Source organism: Zootoca vivipara, chromosome 2 (assembly GCF_963506605.1).
Source record: "Zootoca vivipara chromosome 2, rZooViv1.1, whole genome shotgun sequence".
Lineage (NCBI taxonomy): Eukaryota > Metazoa > Chordata > Lepidosauria > Squamata > Lacertidae > Zootoca > Zootoca vivipara.
This window is the reverse complement of record NC_083277.1, coordinates 33,966,882-33,986,287: the sequence shown is the minus strand read 5'-3', so window position 1 is coordinate 33,986,287 and position 19,406 is coordinate 33,966,882. Positions and strand designations below refer to the sequence as shown.

General features: G+C 42.2%; 2 protein-coding genes across 10 annotated transcripts in view; one reads left to right on the top strand and one right to left on the bottom strand.

Annotated features, from left to right (window-relative positions):
• LOC118080805 (uncharacterized) overlaps window positions 1-12,291 on the top strand; it is a 29,514-nt gene extending 17,223 nt beyond the window's left edge. For all 3 annotated transcript variants that reach the window (XR_004692022.2, XR_009557091.1, XR_004692021.2), the window contains one exon: window positions 538-12,291. The gene's annotated coding sequence lies outside the window, so the exon portion shown is untranslated. The remainder of the gene's footprint in view (window positions 1-537) is intronic.
• Window positions 1-19,406, bottom strand: part of ITPR1 (inositol 1,4,5-trisphosphate receptor type 1) — a 216,163-nt gene that overhangs the window by 5,803 nt on the left and 190,954 nt on the right. For all 7 annotated transcript variants that reach the window (XM_060271356.1, XM_060271357.1, XM_060271359.1 and 4 more), the window contains one exon: window positions 18,508-18,668. In XM_060271356.1, the coding sequence (XP_060127339.1) occupies window positions 18,508-18,668 (161 nt within the window). The remainder of the gene's footprint in view (window positions 1-18,507; window positions 18,669-19,406) is intronic.

The window sequence follows — 19,406 nt, the reverse complement described above, 5'->3', positions numbered from 1 at the left end:
CTTAACTGTAACAATTCAAGAAGAGATTGATTGTTGTAGCCTCTGCTTTTGAATTACAGGTAACATGTTCCCCACATTAATTTTTTCTATTAACACATCTAGTAAACAATATTTTCTTGAGCCCTCCACACTTAAACACTACTTAATTGTAAAAAAACCCCAAAATCTCTGTGGTTTACAACAATAGAAAATAAAACATTTAAATTATCTATAAAAACAGTTAAAGACAGGTATTAAAAATATTAAAAGCACTAAAATAAACAGTAGCTAAAGAAAGAAAAAAAGAACACACATGTAACTTCTATATGTCTGGATAGGCTGTGCCTTAAAAATTGTTTTAATCAGCAGTATGTTTACCGTACCAATCAATTTTATTCCCCAAATTATGGGAGAAGGCTAAAGCTTCCCAATGCTAACTTTCATAATAGTAATGTGTTCTGTGATCCTTTCAAAGTATTCAGTTAAAATTGTGAGATGCCTTCACAAGATATTTGGGGTGAGTTTACTCACTTATTGGTCTCTTTAAATCTATTACAGGTGATCTGGGAAGTAAGTCTTGGGATTTCCCTTGCAACTTTCCTTATGAGACAAGAACATCTGAAATGGAAGATCCCTTGTGTATTTGAAACTGCCTGGTTCTGCAGGACAGAATCCATTAGAAAGCAGGTTCTTCCCTACAGAATATGGGTTCCTTACAGAACCTAAGATCTGGTGGTCTTGTTACTTTCTCCCCAAGGTGAAGAAGTGGAGGAGTAACCTCTAGTGAAAGCAACATACATCCCAACACTCATTGACAGAATCCAGAGGAGCAAGTAATGAGTGAATGCAAAATCTAATGTTGAAACCCTCCCCACCCCCAGTTCTAGAACCTGTTTTGACTACATATTTGGTGGTTCCACAGCTAATTGCTGACAGGTAAAGCAACTCTATAAATGTGATGTTGCATGTGTCTGTACTGATGTATACAGCTAGTGATGCAAAAGAAAAGGGAAGGAAAACTGGCAAAAAGAAAAACCCCTAAGTACTGTGGGAGCAGAAAGGGAAGAGAAAAGGTGAGTAGCAGACAAAAGTTTCTAAATTCATTGAAGGCTGGTACTGACAGGCATTCAGTGCTACTGTTTGATTTCTCTCCCCTCCCACGTTGGAGGCATATTCTTTAATGCTGAAGTTCAGACGAGGAGGAGGAAGCAAGAAAGCCTGGGTGTAAGCAGATGCACTTTAATACTACCTCATATGAAACCTGGGACAAAACTAGTCTGATAGCCATGTTTTATCTATTGTAACAATCAATTTCAACCACATGCTATGACAACTGCCAAGTTCTAGCTATTTCCATTTAGTCAGTGGAGCATCTCTGGGTTAGGCAACAGAGGTATCAAATGCTGTGCAAGTGGTACTCCACTCACACAACAGGACTTCCTCTTCCTCTGCCCCAAATCTGCTGCTGAGGATCTTCCAATCCTGTGGAGCAGATTTTGACAGTGTGTTGGGGGAGGGGGGAAAGGAGCTGCAGGAAAGAAAGTGAAGTTCTGTTGCGCAAGCTGGTGCCTGTTGTGTGAGAAAAATAGCAGCGTTGGATACAACCTGAGGAGAGGAATCTAGCATTCACCTTCATGCTCTATAGAACCACAGCCACTTGAAATTGATAGGTGACCTTTCAAAAACCAGTTCTTGCTTTAGGAACCAATATTTTATTATTCTGAGGTTCTAGTGCCTTTGAATGTGTACATATACACATGTACCAATTGGATCGGACCAAAAGTTCATAAAGTCTAGCATCCTACTTTCTAGTAGCCAGTTATGCATCTGGAAGGCACACAAGCAAAAACATGGTGACCATAGCCCTGCTGTGCTAATTGCCTCTAAGTGGCATTAAAAGTAGCATTAAAAAGTAAAATGTCATATTAAATGGAAAAACAGAAACAAGTAAAAACAGAAATTTAGAACTAACAGCTCAGTCTTATTACCATTTATGCAGCTGCACCATCAATGTAGATAGTGCTTTAGAGCACCTCAAAAACTAAAGCAAATTATGTTGCCCTCTTCCAATGAATTTACAATCTAACTTCTATTTTCAACAGGCATATGCTTATAATAGTGATGGGTGAATCAAAGTTCTCACTGCAGATGAATGGATCACAAGATCTTCCCAGAACCATTGTTACCATTTTTGAACTTGTTTTGCAGCATTCTTATAACCTAGCGCTAGCATTTTATTGGAAACATAACTAAAAGAACAATAGAGTTGTAGAGTTGTAAGGGACCCTAAGTGTCGTCTAGTCCAAGCTCCTGCGACTTAAGTTTATGGAATCCCTTGTGGGATCCCTGTCCATACCTACTCAACTGCCACAGTCCCCTTCCATGAAAACATTTCTTCTTCCCCATGGATTTAACAGTATAGCAAGGCCAAGTCACCACCCAGCACCAGTGTGATCACGTTTCAGTCACAACCTTTCACAGGGCCTTGTCCCTTTTGTAAACTGTCATTATTATTATTATTATTATTATTATTATTATTATTATTATTATTATTAATTTGTACCCCACCCATCTGGCTGAGTCTCCCCAGCCACTCTGGGCGGCTTCCAATCGAATATCAAAACAATACAGCAATAGCACAATTACAAAAGTCACAAACAATACATAAACCACATCAAAAAATACACAACCGAATAGAAAACAATTTCGACATAAATCAAAATCTAAAACTAAGAATCCATCATTAATACAGTTTAAAATAACATAGGTAAAAAATAGCAGGAATTTAAACAAAAAACAAAACAAAATGGAGCCCTCTCTGCCCAGCAGCAGCGACGGCAACAGTCCTTTATAAAGCCCATCAGGCCCCGCCCTGGGCCAGGTGGTGAGTGGCAGGACTGGGCCTAAATTCTCCAACACCCCCCACCCCGAGTGTCTTGTCCCAAAGGGCAGGCCCCACAGTCAAACTTGTAATACCCAAATCACAAAACCCATGTAGGACAGGCCCTCTATCTTCTATATAGCACAAACCCATAAAACCTGATCAACCATTTCCCCTACCTTATAAACCTCACATTACTCCATAGAGTACAATTGTCTGAACTCTGAACAGACCAACTTGTTTCTCCTGCCCTCAGGAGAACTATAAAAAACTATAAAACAAATCCCAGTGATGGACAAAAGGAGAATTCCTTCCTACCAACACAACCCACCTCCCACTGCCTTTCCTATTCACCTGACAGAGTCTCAAACCATTTTGCTTTGTAATGAGAATTGAAAATGCTCAACTGGATTTTTTAAAGGCATACCAAAGATCATTAGGAGAGGTGGCTTGCTTGGCCCCTTAACCCAGCACGACGCAAGCAGTACACCTGCCGAACCTTACGTATTCTTTGCTGTTACTGGATTCGCCCTTTAACCTACTCAAAGCAGTAAATGAGAGCAGGGGTGCTTGGCAACCGGCTGGTTTTATCACAGATCTACGACTGTTAATCCCAGTTGGCTATGAAACCTAAGACAATGACCCACATTAGCTCCCTTGTCAGCTGCTGAGGATATACATCACAAAACATGTCTATATGGATAACTTACTTGCATGCATATCTCCACTTATTAGTGGTTTGTGCACATGGGCAACAAGGGTTTTAGTACAGTTATAACTGTGAACATCCGCCTTGTCTAGCGTCTGCTTTGGCAAACATCCGCAGCAAACCCGGAAGTACCAGAACGGGTTACTTCTGGGTTTGCTGCTCACACATGCGCAGAAGTGCTAAATTGCGCTTCACGCATTCACAGAAGCGCAAACCGCTCTGCACACATGTGCAGATGCGGCACTTTGCCCTGCATCCTTTTTGGCTAGTGGTCGGGGCTCTGGAACAGATCCCGGTCGCAAAACAAGGTATGACTGTACACTAGAAATAAGGGGCTGCTCCTTAAAACCTCAGCAGCTTGCTGTGATTTGTGGAAATCAATCAAGGTACAGTGGTACCTCTGGTTACGAACTTAATCTGTTCCAGAAATCCGTTTGTAACCCGAAACCACTCGTAACATGAGGCGCGCTTTCGGTAATGGAGCCTTCCGCTGCTGCCGCACTGCTGGCGCATGATTTCCGCTCACATCCCGGGGCAAAGGTCGCAACCGGGAGCATCTACTTCTGGATTAGCGGAGCTCGTAACCCGCAGCGTTCACAAAGGGGGACGGTACGTAACATGAGGTTCCACTGTAGTTAAATAGGACTAAAAGCAATAAAGCACATACATAACATTTTATGCAAAAACCACTCCATACTACTACTATCATACTACCACCAGGGTGGCTATCTAAAGAACTTTTAACTGAGTTAAGATTTAAAAGGGGTATGTACAAAAAATGGGAAAAGGGGGAAATCACCAGAGAGGAATTCAAACATATAGTGTAAAGACAAAGTCAGAAAAGCTAAAGCACAGAATGAACTCAGGCTTGCTAGAGAGGTTAAAAGCAACAAAAAGGGCTTTTATGGGTATGTCCGTAGCAAAAGGAAGAACAAGGAAACAGTGGGGTCACTTAGGGGAGAAGATGGTGAAATGTGAACAGGGGACAGAGAAAGGGCAGAGCTCCTCAATGCCTTCTTTGCCTCAGTCTTCTCCCAAAAAGAAAACAATGCCCGACCTGAAGAATATGGAGCAGATGATTCAGCAGGGGAAACACAGCCCAGAATAAGTAAGGAGGTAGTACAAGAATACTTGGCTAGTTTAGATGTATTCAAGTCTCCAGGGCCAGATGAACTACATCCAAGAGTATTAAAAGAACTGGCAGAGGTGATTTCAAAACCACTGGCAATAATCTTTGATAATTCCTGGAGAACAGGCGAAGTTCCAGCAGACTGGAGGAGGGCAAATGTTGTCCCTATTTTCAAAAAGAGGAAAAGAGAGGACCCAAACAATTACCGCCCAGTCAGCCTGACATCAATACCAGGAAAGATTCTAGAGCAGATCATTAAGCAAACGCTCTGTGAGCACCTAGAAAGAAACACTGTGATCACTAAAAGTCAGCATGGGTTTCTGAAAAATAAGTCATGTCAGACTAATCTGACATGACTAATCTGATCTCATTTTTTTTACAGAATTACAAGCCTGGTAGATGAAGGGAATGCTGTGGATATAGCCTATCTTGATTTCAGCAAGGCCTTTGAAAAGGTGCCCCATGATATTCTTGTAAAGCTGCTGGTAAAATACGGGCTAGATAATGCTACCATTCAGTGGATTTGTAACTGGCTGACTGACCGAACCCAAAGGGTGCTCATCAATGGCTCCTCCTCATCCTGGAGAGTAGTGACTAGTGGGGTGCCACAGGGTTTTATCTTGGGCCCAGTCTTATTCAACATCTGTATCAATGACTTGGATGATGGGCTTGAGGGCATCCTGAGCAAGTTTGCACTTGACACCAAATTGGGAGGGGTGGCTAATACCCCAGAGGACAGGATCACACTTCAAAATGACCTTAGCAGATTAGACAACTGGGCCAAAGCAAACAAGATGAATTTTAACAAGGAGAAATGTAAAGTACTACACTTGGGCAAAAAAAATGAAAGGCACAAATACAGGATGGGAGACACCTGGCTTGAGAGCAGTACATGTGAAAAGGATCTAGGAGTCTTGGTAGACCACAAACTTGACACGAGTCAACAGTGTGATGCAGCAGCTAAAAAAGCCAATGCAATTCTGGGCTGCATCAATAGGAGTATAGCATCTAAATCAAGGGAAGTAATAGTACCACTGTGTTCTGCTCTGGTCAGTCCTCACCTGGAGTACTGTGTCCAGTTCTGGGCACCACAGTTCAAGAAGGATACTGACAAGCTGGAATGTGTCCAGAAGAGGGCAACCAAAATGGTCAAAGGCCTGGAAACGATGCCTTATGAGGAAAGGCTTAGGGAGCTGGGTATGTTTAGCCTGGAGAAGAGAAGGTTAAGGGGTGATATGATAGCCATGTTCAAATATATAAAAGGATGTCATATAGAGGAGGGAGAAAGGTTGTTTTCTGCTGCTCCAGAGAAGCGGACACGGAGCAATGGATTCAAACTACAAGAAAGAAGATTCCACCTAAACATTAGGAAGAACTTCCTGACAGTAAGAGCTGTCTAGCAGTGGAATTTGCTACCAAGAAGTGTGGTGGAGTCTCCTTCTTTGGATGTCTTTAAGCCGAGGCTTGACAGGCATATGTCAAGAATGCTTTGATGGTGTTTCCTGCTTGGCAGGGAGTTGGACTGGATGGCCCTTGTGGTCTCTTCCAACTCTATGATTCTACTACTACTACTCCCCCCAGAGTCATGATACCTTCTTAAATCATAGAATAGAAGAATAGTATGGAGATAACTGACTATACGTACAAGTTTGTGTGCAATGCTAGACTAATGGATTTCGTTAATGAACATGACTAACTTAAATACATTACTTTCAATGGGTTTATTTCTAAGTAGATATTTGTTGGATATAACCCATATATTCTCTCCCAGTCATCACTCTTCCTACCACCTTATCCAAGAAATGTGTATTTGTGACTGGGTGGTAGTTATAAACCATGGGCTGTATATGACAACAAAGAAGGGGAGGGAGCTAGAGTGAGTGAGTGGTTACCACTGTAGAAATATTGTGCCTCCCCAAGCACCACACTCCCGACACATTCAGCAAATCTGGTTTTCAGAAACCCTACACTGATTACTTTGGTCTTCAAGAAATATCAAAAGCTATGAACCCCATAACTAGTAAAATGGGGCAGGTACACCTTCAGGGTGGGAGGAAAGGGGGGAAATGCAGATCATGGTTTCTGTTGCTGAGAGACACAAAACAAATATTTTGGGCAAATACTTGACATCCTTGTTTCACAGAACTTTGTCACAACCCAACAAGCAGCAAATCAACTGGATTAGGAGCAGTTGATATGTTTCTGCAAGATAGTGCACCAGCTTTGCTTCTCAGTTCCCTGCATGAGGTTATATAGATGTTTTCAGGAGACATAAGAAATGAAACTGAAACGTGTATTCAAAGCAGCTCGTTTTGTGGGCCAAAGAATTCTACAGCCTATATAACAGTACACCTTAACCTGCTTCTCCCCTCTCCTTCATCTCACTGTCAAATCATACCCATTTCAGAGGGTTTTTTAAAAAAATTATTCAAAAGTTACAGTACATTTTAAATCAATATATCGCCTCCACAGACACCTCTGCGATGATGGTGGCATTAAAATAAGAACAGGGTATTTTAATTTTGGAGGTAGTCTGTCCAAGGAGTAAGCTTGACAAGCAGGTTTCTGTTAAAAGTTCAACAAAGCCCTTAAGGTGTCTGGTCTTGCAAGCAACACATGTGAAGTTACCATGGCTCCCCCCACCTCCTTTTTGCATGCATTAAGTGAGCCATAATCTTGAGCCTTTATGTTTGGTCTGTTTCCTTGCCTCCACAGGCACACCCCTTTCCTACTGGTGTCCCACATACCAATGCTGTTATGCACTGTCTGCTTTGGCCCTCCTACAAGCCTGGTGGTGCCGTCAGCTCCCTCTTCCCGTCACAGCAGCAGCTTCCTCTCTTTAAAGTTTTAAACAGACCAACTGAATTAAGCCACTGATGGAAGCTGGCTAACCACAAGTGTTGTGTTTCTGGCTAGCTCTTTTCTAGGTAAAGTTGGAAAAGTCCCTTTCAAGTAGCAATCATCAGAATCTCAGACACGGGGGCGGCGATGGCCAGAGCTTTAAAATGTCCATGATTGGTAACTTGTTTGTTTTTTCTTTCTTTCCAAAAAAGGAAGCTGCTATGTGCGATGGAAATGATCATTCATTCTGAGAAATCTCACACTTCCTTGCTTTCACTGAACTGAGCTTGCTTTAGGGGTCTTTCCAACCTTGGATTTTATCTTTATTGTTAAAAGTCAAATCTATCTTCCAGTATGCAGTCCTGATCTGTAATTGATTGGAGGTGAGTGGGGGGGATAGCTGCACTTTTACCCTCTTTTAAACCATGGCATATGGGTTCAGCACTCGGGGGCTGGGGGTGGGGAAGCGCACCTTCTTCAAAAGAACTAAAAAACAGCATGGCAACAGATGTATTTCAAAGACAATGTACTGTTGTGGTGTGGAAAAGGTAACTCTCTTCATCTCGTCACATTTCCTCATAAAAGAATGCTACAAAGAAGTAAAATTAAAGACTTTAAACAGTTCCTAGAATGGTACAGACATGAAATGGAGTTTGTAATTTGTGTTTCAATGGTTAACACATGTCGTATCTAATAGAGCCTTGTGACTACTACTTACATGCAATTGCCACATCCTACACCTGCAGTAACAATTGTGGTGGACATACTAGCAGGATAATTTTATTTTCTACAGTGATAAATATCGGAGTGCTGGAAAATGCAATATCCCTTTCTGGAGGAAAGGCACCTGAACTCCTTGCAATATATGAATAGCAGTATTTATTACCGGTACATTCTGCATGGATCAGTTGGGTGCAATGGCTACGAGAAAAATATCCAAGAGTTATTGTTTGTACTACTTTTTTAAAAGATAGAGAAACCTCCACGGAATAATAGCCAGGTCTGAGATCCATCTCCCAGTTTTTAATTTTCATTCTCAGAATCTTACTAACAGCGCACAGTCATTATGTTGAAAGAATGACTATCCCTAACTCAGGGGTGTATCTAAAAGGATCCTGAGACAGTTCAGCCTACTGCCATGACTGGGAAAGACCAGTTGAAGCCATTTCACATTATGCTTATAGCCAAGCTGTGAATTGTAGATGCAGTCTTGTAAGAACTGGAAAGAAATTCAACATTTGTTTGAAAATCAATGCATGTGTAACATGAGAATTATGGCCAACACTTCTGTATATGAAAAAGGCAAATGAACTCTGGAGTGGGTAGAGAGTCTTGCTGTTGCCATTTAAAAATAACAGATGGAGAAGCTGTGGTCCTCTAGTTGTAGGACTCCAGGTCCCATCATCCCAGTTCATTGGCCATACTGGCTGGGGACTTAAGGGGTCTTGGGAGTCCAACATTTGGAGAGCCATAGGTTCCACATCTCTAAAAGAAAATGTAGAGCGAAAGTGAGTACACCTGCATCTGCTGGTGATTTTCTCCTTAGGCCTTTCACAAACGCAGAAAGCTAGCCAGTTGATTCCAATGCTTTGAGTTTAGTTTAGTTCTAATATTAAGCAACTTAAACCACACCCAACACCACATGCCAACCTGCATGCAGAGAAGGAGACAAGGCAATTCAACAGACCACCGATCTTGGTGGAAACTTCTCTAGGTAGCAGCCCTTCGCTATTAGGAAATGAGTTCTTCTCAGTAAGGCACCACTCCACCCAGAGGCCAAGCAAGACAAATACTTGAGAGCTCATTCTTTCTTTCTTAATTTAAAATAGTTCAATGGCTGCAGGGAAATTCACAGCTCACAGCTGTTTCCCATGATGAAGTAATTTTCATTACGAGCAAACCTTGCCCAGCTTTTACATAACCAATGATGAAGAGCTGCTGAGGGATTGCCCAAAGGAGGTTCCCTTTTGTGTTTCATACTATGACAGTGCTGGCCCTTCCGCTAACCTAGTTCTTGTTTGGTACTGTAGGGATTACATAAGTAAACCAGGACACATTATATCATGTGCAGCTGGGCTGGAATTAATTGCCTGATCTAGCACAAACACATAACAGGGATTGTCTATAACCTGCCCATGGTAATGAATTTCACCCTAAAATTATTGTTCAAAGGATAAAGGGGGTAGTGACAGAGGTGTTCTCTGAGTAGAAGGGCTAAGCAGGGAATGCAGAGCACAGCATCTAGGCTGGGTACACAGAATATGGCAGCACACAAGATGGGCTAAGAGCCAAGCCAATGTATGTTGCAAGAATTTTGGACTGGGGAAGCTGTGAATGAAAGATGCAGTTTTATTAAAGAGAAAGAAAAATGGAAGCAAAATTAATATTCTTGAGTAGGGATGGATCTGTCAATTTCAGTTCTCAGTTCCTTATTTCCCCAATCTTAAGTCTATTCTCTACATTTCTACAGCAGTTTTGTGATTAAAATTAAAATAATAATAAAAAACTCATGAAAATTATTCAGCATTTTAGTAAGAATTTCTCCTAATAAACACATTTCATACTGAGTACTCATGCACATATTTTTTGCAAGTGATTCACCCTAGTATTTGTATGTTATTTTCACCAATATAATTGCTTTTATGCACATTTTCCCCTAATGCATGCATTTTGGTTGGAGAACTGCACTGCAAAATTTGGATAAGTGTGAATTTTGAGGTACAGCTATATTTTGTTTCTCACACTGTTTTGAAAAGTGTGATTTGGTGGAAGCACCTTTAAATGCAAGCCAGATTGAGGTCCCCCCCTCTACTCTTGAGAATTTCAAACATTATATGAAATTTCTGTCCCCTGTTATTATTTTGGGACACAAACATTTCATATAAACCATGAACCTGAATTTCTGCACTCACAGTCTCCTGGACCTCAGCTTCTATGAATACAATTTTTTAGTACTCCTTTTTGCAAAAATAATAATAATCTGCAAATTGCACAGAAACAAGAGACTTCCAGTATTTCAAGAACTTGAGAGTTCTTAACTTACTACTCTGTCACAACTTCTAGTTGCTGCCCTACTTATAAAAACCCTTTGCACTTGCTTCTTCATCCCACTATGACTGGAGTGATCATGCCTACAAGGGATGGTTCCGGGGCACAGCTTTCAGCTAGTTAGCACAAGCAAAGCTTGCCAGGGTTACCAGGATAATGTCTATGATTTTTCATTTCCTCACAGACATGTTGGCAGCTTGGGCTTGTACTGAATGGCTGATGGAAGGCCCCAAACACCTGCTCTCTATGGGAATGTTCAGTTCAGGGAGACTTAGAAAAGAAGTTTGCCCAAAATGTGATCATCACCAAATTCTAGCAACTACTGTACTTCATACCCACATTTCAGAAAGCAGCAGATTTCCAGAGGGGAAAGCCACATTAGTCTCTTGCTGTACAAACAGCAGTGTGAGCAACACTATTTATTTTGACAGAAGTATTCATGGACTAAGTAAAACAAATTTGTTTATAATCCAAAGAATGTAATTCTATATACCACCCCCTGCATTTATTTTTGTCAATGAAATGCAACCTGTTTCTGAACACAACACTCTTTACAAGATCCAAACAATTTACAAGAATGGACAATTCCACACAAAATGTGAAACTTCAGTGTTGCCATGAATGTCAGCTTCTCTAACCTTGTCTCTCTGGACTAAGATCCTGAAATTGGCAGGAATGCCCCATCCTTCCTATTACAGAATCTCCCCTCTCTCATGCCAAGGGACAGGGTACCCTTCAGAGTGGGGCATGAGAGATTACTACCGAATGGGGAAACCATCAATCCCGCCCATGTACATGCACATATTTTGATCCTGGCCATTGAACTCCCTTTCTGTCTAGAAGTTACACACTTTTGTATAGATCATGCACAGGCACCAACCATATTGAGAAAGGGGTTCATGCACAGGGTTTCTGGCTAAATAAACAGATGGCAATAATAAAGGGGTTAAAACTGAGTCAACACACAGGACGTGGAGGGAGGCACACTGGATGAGAGCAACAAATGCACTTGAACATAACAGATAACAATCCAGGTAAACAGAATAGATAACTAATAGATTAGCAAGAGGGTGAGGCAACTGAACACCTGCCCTCAGTTTACACTGAACACCTCAGTTTACACTGAGGCAAAGCCACAGTTATCAGTCTAACGCTGGTGTGCTCCCTTTAAATCTAGTGCATTAGCTCACTTTAGTGTTCCATAATAAGCCACTCACTGGCGGAAATTATTAGTGTTCCTATTACAGCATGTAAAGGCTGCAATCCTTGTTCCACTAATCCTCATGACAACCATAGGAAGGTGGTAATTAATGTTCCCATTTGACGGTTAAAAAGCAGCCATTAGTATGGCCAGCTTCAGCCAAGGCAAAGCAACAAGTTTATTATATCTACTTTTTATCAGGCTGCAGGGCAGAGGGAGAGAAGAGGAGCCATGGAATTCCATCATATGTGTGGAAAAACTGGCTGTTTTTGCCCCCCCCCAAACTTGGGATCCTAGCTAGTTGTTGTAAGAAGTGTAAGCTTAAGAATTAGTCCCTGAGCTTGTTTCCTTTGTCCTTCCTCCGTTCCTTCTTCCTTGTGTGTCAGATTGTAAGCCTAAGAGCAGAGACTTGTCTTACTAACAGTCTTTGCAAGACACGGTGGGAGTTGGCAAAACTGCTTTAAATAAGTACAGTGGTGTCTCGATTTACGAATTTGATCTGTTCCGGAGGAACCTTCGTAAGTTGAAAAATTCGTAAGTCGAAAAACGCCATTGGAAACGCGATTTCCCATAGGAATGCACTGAAAACGGGAAAATTCGTAAGTCGAAGCAACCCTATCTAAAGATTCATAAGTGAAAAATCCTTATCTAAAACCGCCACGGTTTTCCTGCGGATGTCGAGACATTCGTAAGCGCGCGGCCATTACCCCCATTCGTAAGTCGAAAAATTCAGTTGTCGAGTCGTTCGTAAGTCAAGGTACCACTGTAAATGAATAAATACTTGAACACGTGCACTCTCAGATTTGACACACAATTATCTCTTTCCCTCCCTCTTTTAACTTCCAATAAGCTAAGCAGTGGCACAGCAGAAAGACTCTGAATAACTAGTTTGAGCATACTTCAAATACAGTTTCCGACTTCATGTCTAGAGGACAGAACGTACTAGATATGAACAGGACAGACTTGTTTCTCCCTGCAGCAATGGCTGATGTGTGGCACACCCAACTTTTTAGGCCATTTGTTTCAACCCTAACATTATTTAGGCACATCTAATCCTCAGGCCCAATGATACCCAGCTTCCAGCACCCTTGGCTCAGTGCTAGTGACACAATATAGTGTTGCATGCCACCCCGATGTTCAAGTGGTGCAGGATCCCAGGGGTTCTAGGTGCTAACCCAGGGTTTGGTTTCATTGGAATGTGGGACTTTAGGATATATGGTTTTTTTACACATATATTCAGTCTAAGATGGAGGGGCTCACACACATTTGATGTTTTATTGTGTTTTTATATTTTGCTGGAAGCCACCCAGAGCGGTTGGGGCAACCCGGTCAGATGGCAGGAATCATCATCATCCCTTGCACAGAGCAGCTTCCTTTGTTACACTAAGGACCATACTTCTAGTACTTCGGTGGCAACTATGACCCTTGCCCGGCTAATTCAACAATGGAATTCTCCATTAGATTTTAATCCTTGCTGGATCCAGAGGATTAGAAGGGACTCGGGCATTATACAAAGTGACCCCCCCCCCAAAAAAACCCCATCACAGCAATAGCTTTCCTTTGCTTCTGACGTTATTTAAGCATGTGATTATGTGAACTAGTTCTCTAGACATTTGGATGGTGACAAAGCATCAATTAAACTGTAAAGGTAAAAAGGTAAAGGTAAAGGGACCCCTGACCATTAGGTCCAGTCGTGACCGACTCTGGGGTTGCGCGCTCATCTCGCATTATTGGCCGAGGGAGCCGGCGTATAGCTTCCAGGTCATGTGGGCAGCATGACAAAGCCGCTTCTGGCAAACCAGAGCAGCACATGGAAATGCCGTTTACCTTCCCGCTGTAGCGGTTCCTATTTATCTACTTGCATTTTGAGGTGCTTTCGAACTGCTAGGTTGGCAGGAGCTGGGACCAAGCAACGGGAGCTAACCCCGTCACAGGGATTCGAACCGCCGACCTTCTGATCGGCAAGCCCTAGGCTCAGTGGTTTAACCACAGCGCCACCTGGGTCCCTACCATAATTTTAGTCACTCATTGTTCATTTGTATGGGCACACTGGTAGTTAGCTATCATTCTGGGGTGAATACATATCGCATGTATAGCAAAGAAAATGTACAAATGAGGCCAATCCACTGAATTTCCCTTACCTAAACCAACATCCATCAAAACCAACAAATTTCACTGTTTCACTGTTGTGGGGCTTACTCAGAAGAAGAGTAAAGTGGATTCTGCTCATGGTCAGCAATTCAGCAACCTCAAGCTTAGTCCAAATATAGCATTATACAGGATGGTTAGAATAACAGAATCAGAGTTGGAAGTGAACCTGAGGGTCATCGAGTCTAGCCCCGTGCAATTCAGGAATCTTAACTAAAGCATTCATGACAGATGGCCATCCAACCAATACACTGAATACAATGAAATGGAATCTGTGTTCTGCCCACTGGCAAAAATATCCCAACTTTAACCCAAGCATTTAATAAACCTGTGCAAAGACCCAGGTCTCCCTGTAATCCAGCTAATTCAAACCAAAATTTCATGTTTCTGTGCATCTCAGTTTCTTGGACTGTAGTACCACAAAAGGAAATATTACAAAAAAGGAGGTTTGTTCGAATTCTTTCCCTACTCAAATGCAATGATGATGCCAAGATAGCAAGAGCAGGTAATTAGAAACTATGGCTGCAGCTACCTACTGCACACAATAGAAATGCTATTGTGGTCTTTCCTAAAAGGCAGCGGACCACCTCTTCTTGAGAGTTCTCTCTCTCTCAGAGCCAATTCAGATGTTCTGTTTTTGGTGATGTCAGGGGACCTCCCTACAGGGAACCTCCCCCCATCATCCTGACCAGCACTTCGCCCAGCGAAAGCAGCAGCAGCGGGTCAGGGGTAGGAAATGAGGGTGGGAGCAGAGTGGAGGAGGCACGGCTCAGCGATGTATCAGAGCCCCTGCACCACTCCAGCCAACAAGTAGGAGAGGGAGCACAGCCGCTTCCGGCGCCCAAATTGAGGCACGCGCCCAAATGCAAGGTCAGAGGGTGGAGTTTCGGGGTGCCCAAGCTATTATGCTGGCCCCGGAGCAGAAGGGAGCCATTGCCGGATTCTGCCAGTGACTAGGAGGTCATGTTTTCTGCTATCTCTGCACTGTAAATAGTATGCACAATAAAACCATTAAAGACAGAACGGACTGGAGCGTCTTTACTCGGGAGTAGCTGCAACAATCCCCTGACAGGTAGGGTGCAGCTAATAATCACAGCCGTGTGGGAAAGGTTCTACGTGGCTTATAGAACAGTTTGATGCTCTTTCCCTGAGTCTGCTAAAACACAAGGGAAAGAACCACACCAGCACTACACCTCCCCAGAATCTAGCAGAAGAGACATCATGCAAACTTCTCTCCCAGTTTGACAGACCTGCGTGATAAAGGCATTTGAACTTTCTTGCAACTTCATGGGGCCTTGGTCAAATGGCTCCATCTTGTAGCTACACTGTAAAACATTTGAACCACGCTGCAAGAGTAACTTGGGCTAAATATATATCAGTATCTGAAAGTAAAAGTGACCTGTGCACTTCCTCACTTCTCCATAACTTCCACAAGTGGAAGTTTCACATTTCCTCCTGCGGTTAGGCTTAAAACTGTCTCCACATTTAAATCATTCACATCTCGCTGCAGAGGGAGAAGTTCACATATCATGCAGAAGCACAGGGAAGAGGAAATACTTGAAGTCCCTGTTCCGTCTCTGAGCTTCTGAAGCAGCTCTCATTCTTGGAAGGGATCCCCGACAAGCTCTATGCATTTTTAAACACCTTCCGATATCTTAATTTCTATGGTGTATGCCACTGTTCTGCTTTTCAAACTTCTTTCAGTGTGTGTGTGCGCGCGTGCGCGTGTGGTTTGCAGCAATAGAACATAACACCGTAAAATAAAAACCATATAAAAAGTTAACTTTGTGTTTACCAATGTGGTCACAGCTAGCATAACCAGCAGGAACTGGTAAATAGTACTCTTGGCGAAGGGTCCTTTGGACCTCTGGTGATGGATCAAGGAGTACCCCCAGGCTGTGTATCTGCTCCTTTGTTTTGGTCATTATTCTGGGCAACTGGTGCACCATGTCACTTCTGTCCCTTTTACTGAGCCCTAGGCATGGAACCATGATGAAACCGGAAAAACAAAACATACATATATTCTCTCTGCCTGCCTGCCTCTCTCTCTGTCTCTCTTGAACACACACCACTTAAATCACTCTCAAGCCATGCTGTGCCATCGGTGCTTGACTAGCAGAGTTCAACTGCTGGCTTTTCTTGCACTCACACCCTAAGGAAAACTATAGCCCCAAACCTTTCAGCTATTATGTATGTGACTCCCATGAGCAACATATTTTTTGGGAACAAACTCCTGCAGGGTGCAACCCTCCCCCACAAAAAACACACATTACATAACCCATTTTAAAGTTCTGCTTCATTCCTTGATTAAAACAGACATTTAGGCAAAAGCACAATAAGCCTTCTTCCAACAGTCTTTAAGGAAATAAGTTGTTTACAGTTATGATACTGCATCACAATGCTGAAAATGTGCTACAGCATATGTAAGTGACGGAGAACAGAAAATTCAGGAACACTGTGATTTGACTAGACTTACTAACTGCATTTTGTAACAGACTGCCCATGCATCTTGCAAATGTGTGAAACTATAGCACTGGATACTGGAAAATTCAGGACAGATAAAATAGAGTACTTCTTCATGCAGCACGTAATTAAACTATGGAACTTGCTCCCACAGGAGGCAGTAATGGCCCCTGAACTTGGCCGGCTTTAAAAGAAGTCTGGACAAATTCACAGGGGAGAGGGCTATCCATGGCTACTAGCCATGATTACTTTGTCCTACCTCCACAGTTAGAGGCATAATGCCTCTGAACAGAAGTTGCTAGGAATCAAAAGTGGGCAGAGTGCTGTTGCACTCATGTTCAGTTTGCAGGGTTCCCATGAGCATCTCTTCAGCCACTGAGAGAAAAGGATGCTGAATAAGATGGGCTATGTTCTTATGAGTGTGGCAGATTAGCAGCCAAACCTAACAAATGCGAGTTAGCCTGAGAAGTTAGCCTGAGAAGGGGCAAAGTCTACAGAGCTGCCCTGATGACAGTCAGATACTCAGACCATAGAAATACAATTGGTAGAGAGGGCTCCGCGTGATGTCATCTCTGCGGGACAGAGCATATTGTACTTCCAGTTCCCTTCTCTTCCTTTGACCAGCGTTGGATGAAAACATGCCTCTGCTTGCTCCAGCCTCTGGCATGCTTATAAATATGTATTTTGCAGATTAAACAGTAAATACAAGTGTTTTGCCTGCATAGTTTTTTACTACAGTACTACTCTTACAGTGAACCAATGCATGAGTATTTTTAAACTTAGTTTACAAGTTCAATGCACAGTGCTTCCAACATCTAAGATGCTCTTACAGAGATTTTGTCTGCAAATTCCTATGCTTTTCTCAAACATACATGATCACAAAGGTTACACCTTTTTAAGTCTAGGCACTTTGACAGGAAGCACTATAGCTTTCCAGCAAAACATGGAATTAGAAAGGTTTTCCATATGCTATATTAGCATTCCGTCTGAACTACAGAATCCATTCCAACAGAATGCTGCATTTCCCTGGCCGCTACTTTTTCTAGCATACTGAGGAGCCATAAAATAACAGGCTGTTTACACAGAGGACTGCAACATGCTTCACTTCACCACTAATCCTCTGTCAGGTGACTACTCACAAGATTTCCTTAAGCCCTTAGGAAGCACTCCAAAACCAGGACACAAGAATTCAATGACCCTGAAATAATATAGGTTACCTAATAAGAGATTTTGACAACAGGATTTATATTCCCCACAAGTTAGCATATGTTGCACCTAAAAGGGCAGTTCCATGCCTTTAAGAAACATGCAAAACCAGCATTTAATTGGATTTGCCTCATAGGATGTTTTGATGCAGAAGATAACAGGGAAAAAAAGATGCAGCTCACTCTTCTGACCAGTCAATGTGCCAATCAGCAAATCAGACTATGAAGAGAGAGAAATGTTTCAGGGCTTATTAATCTAGTATGACCAAAAAAAGGGGGTGTCCACATTTTTCTACAGAAAAGAGACTTAAAACCGTCATAAATCAACATGTAGTATATAGGATAGGAACACATAATAAAGGTGTCCTGATTTGAAGTTTTCTCACTCCTAAGACAATTGTGATGAAAAGAGGAGAAAACGTCTTTATGTTATTATAAATTGTTTTCAAAGTAAAGAAAACTGTCTGCTAGGAGACTGATCTCAAAACACAGCGGCAGCAAGTCTTTGCTATTTAGCCCTGTTTATTTGGCTCCCTTGCGTAAAAATGTTAAAGGCTTAACAACTTTAGTTATGAAGATGCTAGCACTGATTGCTGCAATAAACATTTGGATCTCACCAAAGAATCCTTTGATTAATTTAATATTAAATCAGAAAGGAACCTAAAATGAATTCACCCCTGCTTTGCTTGCATATTATGGAGCTATTATCATTACAGAACCCAATCTAATCCTAGTTTAAAAATTAAGCTGTATTTGACAATGACTCCATAGTAATGAAAAAGTAAGAAACTGTATTAGGAAATTTCTCTTTTTTGGACTATTTTGCAATCAAGTAGTACAGTATATTAATTAATGTTTCACCACCACCACCACCACCACCACCACCTCTTCTGATAAACTCACCTTTATCATTTCAGCCACGTAGCTTTCAGGCCCTGTATATTCTGTAGAATCCTTTACTTTGACCAAGACAATGAAGAACAAGTAGTGCCACATATTATGCTCCTCTTTAATATGCTCTTCAAAAGTGACCGTCTTATTATCAAACTTGTCTCTCTCCAGACCTAAAGGGGGACACACAGCCAAGTCACCTCCCTTAAGATTTTTACAGTGGAAAAATTATCACAATGAGAAGAACACATTGAAGGTAACAGGATTTCCCAAATTTGTCCACCTTTGTTTTGGGGCACCTGTCCCCTCAGAACAAAGACTTCCATTTACACTGGTCTGTCATCCGTTCATATGGGTGAGCGGGATGTGTTAGGGGGAGGGAGGCAGTTTGGCCACAGCAGCCTGCATGACTGACCTCCCACTGTTGACATGTGGGTGCCTGGGCCCTTATAACCTCACCCTACCGTGCAATGCCAGAACCACAAGCAGCTGAAGCAACTAAAGTAGTGTTCCAGCCTTAGATATAATAAATTGCAACCAGTAATGGAGACTTTTTCACCTGTGCAATGTGACTTCCCCATCCCATGTGCCTCCAAATCTGTTCTGGAAGGCTGGAGGAATTTCTTAAAATCTTAAACAAAACCTACTTCAGGGAAGAACAGTGAAGTGGGTTTGTGACCTCACTGGTCCCCAGCCAATTAATGCATCAATGCTGCTCCGGCAACCAGGAATGATGTGTTGCCCCTGAGCTCAACTGGAGGTAAAGTATTTATGTCTGATCAAATTGCAGAAAGTGGGGCACGACCACGGGTTCTCTGCTAAAATTACGACTTGACACCCAACTGGAGCTTTTGGTTTCAGCCACACAGGGGGTGGGGGGTGGGAAATGTTCTGCAGCTGTTGTATATGAA